Source organism: Ptychodera flava, chromosome 10, assembly GCF_041260155.1.
Source record: "Ptychodera flava strain L36383 chromosome 10, AS_Pfla_20210202, whole genome shotgun sequence".
Classification (NCBI taxonomy): Eukaryota; Metazoa; Hemichordata; class Enteropneusta; family Ptychoderidae; genus Ptychodera; species Ptychodera flava.
The window spans coordinates 24,036,269-24,043,295 of NC_091937.1; the positions used below are offsets into that span (position 1 = coordinate 24,036,269).

The 7,027-nt window shown below is 36.4% G+C and overlaps 1 protein-coding gene across 1 annotated transcript; it reads right to left on the reverse strand.

The window, feature by feature from the left end:
- Positions 1 to 3,391: 3,391 nt before the first annotated feature.
- LOC139141456 (kelch-like protein 3) lies at positions 3,392 to 6,685 on the reverse strand. Its single transcript, XM_070711068.1, has 2 exons — positions 5,802 to 6,685; positions 3,392 to 4,621 (listed from the first exon to the last, which is right to left on the reverse strand). The coding sequence occupies exons 1-2, from the start codon at positions 6,681 to 6,683 to the stop codon at positions 4,391 to 4,393; spliced, it is 1,113 nt and encodes a 370-aa protein (XP_070567169.1). The 5' UTR covers positions 6,684 to 6,685; the 3' UTR covers positions 3,392 to 4,390.
- Between the last annotated feature and the right edge of the window lie 342 nt (positions 6,686 to 7,027).

Genomic DNA, 7,027 nt, shown 5'->3' on the forward strand with positions numbered 1-7,027 from the left:
TCTTTATTGACAAAAAAATCAAGCTAAAAGAAAAAAAAAGAAAAGAACAATAATAAGAGAAAACTAACGAATAATATTGGTAATTTTATTTTCTTATCATTCTCTCTCTTTTTTTAATCAAGTTGATGAAAACAAAAAGAATTGTATACTGTGTGATAAGTATTGAGAAGGTACGTATTTAACTCACACAGTGGTTACTTTACTCAGTGTGCGTAGTCGCCATGGACAAATTTACATGACCTGTTCGCACAGGGCTACGGAAAAATTAGATGCTGCATCGATTTTCTTCGAGTTTAGTTTTTCCTTGTTAGCTTTTGGGTTTATTGTTTGTTTTGTTCAGGCGATAAAAACATGAAGCATGAAGTACAAATATTTGTTTTATCTATGATGAAAATGGTTTCTTTTCACAGGGATTCACAGGTTTACTTCGTATCTGATAGGTGACTGCAGACAATGGACTTAGTATACATTTTCATAAAATAAAAAAAATAACTCGAAAGCCGTACATGATGAATTTATGATGAACGAATGGATGTTTAAACATACATGTATACTAAAGGGCTTCTAAAAACTGCTACATTACAATGGTTCCCGGAGATTTATGTATTTTTATTTTTTTAAATAAAATATGGAAGGTTAGATGAAGATATGCTCCTATGATTACATTAGTCTCCTTTTGGAGGATTTCAATATTAGGGGACAAAATTGGGTTAATTCTGATACGATGTGGGAAGTATTCAGTCAGCTATAGGCTCTCTTTAGCAAAGATTTGTGATTTACGTCACCTTGTTGTCACGTTCAGCATTTGACAGAATTATAACCGACTGACCGTATACGTGTCTTTAACACGATTTAAACTATGAAAATTATGAAGATCCAGTGATCCCAAATTAGTTTTTTAGAATTTAAATTAACAAGTTTCTTGGAGGGCTCAAGGTATGTTCTTTATCAGTCACCTACGACATAAACCTAACTAAACGGCTCTCCGTAGTCACTATGTGAATTACCTTGCAACTGTAGTCTCTAATTTCCTCAATTGCCTTTATTCATTGAGTCTCCTCGGCATCTTTTTCGTTATCCCAAAATTGACATTTTTTTCTATGAAACACACAATGAATCTTCTCTATAAGAGCGTAATCTGTATCATCCAGCTAACCCCTCATCGCAACAGCATCGTCTAGCAATAGTGTTAGCAACATAAACCAGAGGTTTAATACCATACCACATTATATGTACCATTTGAGCAGAATAATCACTATTTTTGGCAATACAACGTATTCCGTGTATGTACTATAAGAGCTCTTTTCATAAGTCTAGCGCCCTCATGTGGCGACCTGAGGGCGCTAGACTTATGACAAGGGTCTGTTGCTATGTAAAAATAGAATGGGTGTACTTCCTACTTGAGATCTGTTCAGTGTAGATAATAACAACGATGATATGCGCTCTTTTTAAAGCAAAAATGATCATGTTGGGTTCAAAGATACATCATTACGCCCTACGAAAACATACACGAGGAATACTATGGCAAGCCAAGTGTTGCAAAATTCGTGAAAACTATTTTTATGTTCATAAAAAAACATTTTTGTGTTCATGAATTCCATGTTTATGTTCATGAAGACCATTTTTGTGTTCATGAATTTTATGTTTATGTTCATCAAAACCATTTTTATGTTCATGAAAACTATTTTTGTGTTCATAAAAATCATTTTTGTGTTCATGAATTCCATGTTTATGTTCATGAAAACCATTTTTGTGTTCATGAATTTTATGTTTATGTTCATCAAAACCATTTTTATGTTCATGAATTTTATGTTTATGTTCATCAAAACCATTTTATGTTCATGAAAACTATGTTTATGTTCATAAAAATCATTTTTGTGTTCATGAATTCCATGTTTATGTTCATGAAAACCATTTTTGTGTTCATGAATTTTATGTTTATGTTCATCAAAACCATTTTTATGTTCATGAAAACTATTTTTGTGTTCATAAAAATCATTTTTGTGTTCATGAATTCCATATTTATGTTCATGAAAACCATTTTTCAGATATATAAAACTATACACCATGCAAATCGTTTGAAATCACGTGACAGAGTAATTACCAGTCCGTACGCGGTTTCTCCTCGGAATAAAACTGAGCTGCAGTACTGAAACTGCAGAACGCCAGATTATGGTTAACAATAGCTCAGCTTAAGGCTGAAGTAAGGAATCTGTTGTATTATTTTTAAAAAGGTTTTATTAATTTTTCATCGATCAAATCACAAGAAGCTATCCAAACGGAAATTTTACTTACACTCATTTATTGAAATCTCGCTGTGGACTTTACCGCCGTTGGTTTTCACAGATCAGTCAGTTATCATTTTTTTATGAAGCAACTCTATGGACTGAACACAGTGGACTGGTGATGACTCGTCAGAGGCAAGGCCGACACAGAGTGTAAAAACATATACATAGTGCAGACTGAGAGTTTTAAAATATTCCTCATTTGGATGAAATAGTACAAATGGCATGATATTCGGCTGACTCGCAGCGTGTTTGCAAGGTTATATCTGATTGGTCGATTGTCACTATTCACAGCAACTTAGGGAGTTTATTTGTATTATTTCATTATAACGGTACGATTCTGCCAACCAATTGGATAGCAGCTTCGAAATTGCTGCAAGTCGGCCCTGATATTTGGCAGCGTTGCCTTCGACTCATTTCACAGACTGATTGTTACCATAAAAATTAATGTGGATATACCAACAAAAATAATTATTTACAAAATTAATTTTTCCATCAGCAATGTCTCTGAGTAGATAGCTCACACGTATGCTATAAGCCAGCATGAACTCAAGCATTTAAACAGTACCATTTAAAACAAATCATAATAAATCAAACCTTTTGCTCAAGGCAAAATAACAAAATAAATCACGGGTACTCATGACGTCAAAACGCTATATAAACATGATTTTTTTATAAATCATATAGGTACAAACACGAAAAGAAACTACACATTTAAGTATTTCTTGTTTTTATTCCGCAGGGTTGTTCTGTCTTTCACGTCGATGATAATTAAATGCCCCACGTAAATCCTCAGCCATAAGATTTCTCATCAAATACAAAAACAACTATTAACCTTTTGCAAATTAAATTCAATACGCAACGGATTGCATGAAACTAAGAGTTGTTGATGGCTGATTTCAACACTAGGTGAATACGGTACCGTTGGTTACGATTTTGAATCTGATATAATAGAAATTTTACTGAAAAATTCGCACACCTTAAAAATTCTCCACTGTCAAAATAAATACTTACTCCAGGGATGTTACATAAGTAAATGCAGATTGATTTTGAAGCATTTATACTTGAGCGTCTGATAAAAAAAAACCTAAGATGTAAAACAATCATTGATTTTGAAGAACTTTTACTTGAGCGCCTGATGAAATAAAAACCTAAGATGTAAAATGATCTAACAGCCTTGTGATCGAACAGAGAGGAGGAGACAAACGACATTTTGTTTCATATTACAGCACATTGAACAGAACAAGTCTTTGAAGCTTCGTAGAATTATTGACAACGAATTAGAGGAACAAGTATTTAATCAACATGGAAAATAACTGTCAATAAATCAATTACCGTTTAAGTTCAATTTTACCTTGAAATCATTTCCATTGAGAGCTTATGATAAATTCTACTTAAGGTAGATAGGTATTACACAAGTATTGCTGAGAGTTTCCAGTCACACACTTGACAGCTAAGCTTGCAAGAAAGCAATAAATTCTTCACCACCCTTGATCGCCGATTGCTCTAAACAATCCTGTGCCTCCCTCAGTATCATTGTTTGTCTAAGATCTTCAAATACTCTTGGGGAAAACTGGTTTCAAAGATTGGGTCAGAGCTTCTCGCCCACTCCCAATCATCGATGTCAAGAGCATAAGGGTCAGTTTGGTCTTCATGGATACCAGTTGCCAAGCACGTGTTTCGGTACGATGTAGACCTGGGTATCTATGCCTATGAAGGCTTGACTCTTCCAGTTGACGGGAATAGTTGTTTGGCTGACGTCATCCCATATCGCGCCATCTTCACGATAAACTTTTACAGTGCCATCTTTGAAGAGATGCAGCCGTCCGTCGATCACTGTCGAAAATACCGATTCCTTGAACTCATCACCATAAGTCAGTGTCGTAATCCACTCGTTTTTGTCAGGATCAAAAGAATAGCCAGTCCCTTGAGTCAGATATAAGATTTTATCGTTGTATACCGTGGCCGAATCTTTGTCTCCTTTGCTTGCTGGAAGTGAAGCAACTTGTTTCCACTTATTTGTAGAAAGATGGTATCTTTCTGCATAGAGTACTGGATAATTAGAATGTATCATTCCACCTAGTGTATACAGATGGTCTTTACCATCATAAATGATGAAGAAACTTCCGTGGCTGTATCATCTTCTGTAGTTGTTTCCATTCTCTTTTGTACTGGTTGAATTCACAGAAATCTCCATTTTCTGATCCTACCATAATTTTCCCATAGAGAAGTATTTGTGATGTACAGTGATTGCCAAGTGGAGAGTTGGGTTTGAATCTAATCCATTTGTTGTCATAGCGACAGTGGATTGAGCTGCTTGAAACTTTGAGGCAAACCTGAAAAATACAAGCATTGCATCAAAATCTTGTTCATTGCTATTACAGGCACAAAGTCACTATCTTTTGACCTCTTTTCACTTTTTGATGACTAAATTCCCCGGTCAAATCAATCGGCACACCAAATGTGACCATATATTTTTTAGTCTTTGTACACGTATGTATACAGTGTACATGTCAGCTGCGAGATGACTTTGAAAATTAAGCGGCTCAAATAGGTCACCGATCAAAGATATCCAGGACATTCAGTGAGCTGTGCAAAGAGACTGAGTAACATGAACACCATGTTTAAACTAACACAACTACCAAGAGGTATTTCATGTGATTACTCTAAAGTGCTTTTCTAAATCTAAGTATGTAGGAATAGGAACACGAAGTTATTTCTGGCAAAGTCAATCAAAGTTTTATTCATAATATTTACCATAATTTGGCGATGTCAGTAAATTTACATGAAAATTCTGCAGTCATCTAAGCTTTCAAATTTATTTCTGTATCTCATATTTTCAAGACTGTTGACTTGAACTGATGAAGTTTATTTTGACATGATAATTTCATGTCTAATCTTCATGTAATATTGTTTGCTAAAATCATATTTTATTTTTCTTTCGGATAACTCTTATATTATATCACATGGCATTAGTATGACAGAGATATGTATGAATGGTGCAAAGGGGAGAAGTTATAAAATTACTTCACGATACAGGTTGCAACGCCATCACAACAGACAACAGTTACTGTTGAAAAAACATGTCCAAATAAAGGAGATGGCAACTGCTGCTTTGCTTCAGCTAAAGACAGTGCACATTTGTGGGTTTGTCTGAAACGTGTGAAAGCTTTAGGCAACATTCTTTAACTTTGAAAAAAGAATGCTCATCTCTACGACCTTGAAATCGCAGTTCTGTTGGAACCCGAGATTTGATCGTCGGATGACAATAAAGGCGTTATTAAATTAAGTATTATTTTGTATTTGTATCATCATTCAGTGTAGACCACATAAACAGGTGTTGCTAATTGCTTGTACAATGTCACACGTTGCAAATTTCCAGTTTACCAACAAATTTTGAAATTTACTAAAATTTTTGAGACTCATTTAGTAAATTTACGAAAAATTTGTAGAAGCCAGAGAAAACCCAGATTTATATCTTTCAGTAACGTTTAACTTGAAGGTTTCTGTTCTTACCGTGGCCAGTAGTCTTTTCTTCAAGTTTAAATGAGCTGGTGCGGTTGAGATGTCGACATAGCCATGCCCATCGGTCTCTGAAGTACGCCTTTTCGCGCGAAACCGTAGAGTACTGACATAAAAATCGTACAAGTCAGGAACCTCTCTAAATTTGCTGTTGTCCATCAAGACTGTGAGTTCATCGATGTCGATTAGGGCCAGACGCACATGGCTTAACAGCTTACTGAGATGTTCGGTGCGTTTCTCTGCGTCGGCTTCCACCCACCTGATCACTGACCGGAATGTTTCTGCCTCTGACTTGACAGTAAGGTCATCCCTTTGTAGTAACTCAAGCAATTTTTCAAACGACAGAATCTTTCTGAATTTTTTTGTCTCAGCTAGCTTTCCAAAATGTGACGCCATACTCTTGGTGATGTTGGCCTGCACCTCTTTCAAAGAATCATAGTTGCACACGAACTGATCGATGATCAAAAGCTGACCTACGCCAACGCCTTCATTTTCTACATGTTTGACCAGGAATTCTCCGCAACGTGTTATTACTTCCAGCATCTGTAGATAATCTGCCGCCCTGCAAACCTCAAGAACGTTGTAGCGCGAAAGATTCAGTTTGGCTGTGTACACAAAGTCGAGCAGGATTCTGAAAGCGTCCGTTGTCAAACCATCATATGCGATTGAAACGACGTCACAACCTTCAGCGCTTGATTCTTTCATCTGTCCGCAGAACATCTTGTAAAAGTAGTCGCTACAGCCCGCCAGCATAACTCTGTGCAGTTTGTACTGCACTGAATTGACCTCGACCGTCACGTCGCTTAGTTCCTGGCGAGCGTAAATTTTGGACAAGTTGTAGAGAGTTCGACCGCCGTCCGTTTTCGAAGCCGCCATTTTTGACTAGGGGTTAACCATTAACATGATTAACCATTCTCGGAACTAGTCTGGTCCCTTGCCCGATAGCGCTGCTCACGAAAATAGGGTCAGATACCAGGTACAAGTATGGCCTTTTGTAAGCATGGCTGTCATTGGTCAATAGTACGAGCGCAGTGGCTGCATTTAATTTATCGCCAACTTGGAGTTACCTTCGAATTTAGATTTCGTTTGCCCATGGAGTAATTTTACCTCCATGGTTTCCCGAACCAAACATCCTATGTCGACATTGATCGAAAAAAGATAAAACAGTTATTTTCTTAGTGACTTCCATACATGCACAAGGAGGGGTAGTCTGTCATGTC

Excerpts from the sequence above, each read along its gene's own strand:
- LOC139141456 (XM_070711068.1), bottom strand. The coding sequence starts at position 6,683 with ATGGCGGCTTCGAAAACGGACGGCGGTCGAACTCTCTACAACTTGTCC. Across the intron at positions 4,622-5,801 it reads AGAAAAGACTACTGGCCACG|GTTTGCCTCAAAGTTTCAAG; the intron begins GTAAGAACAGAA and ends TGTATTTTTCAG.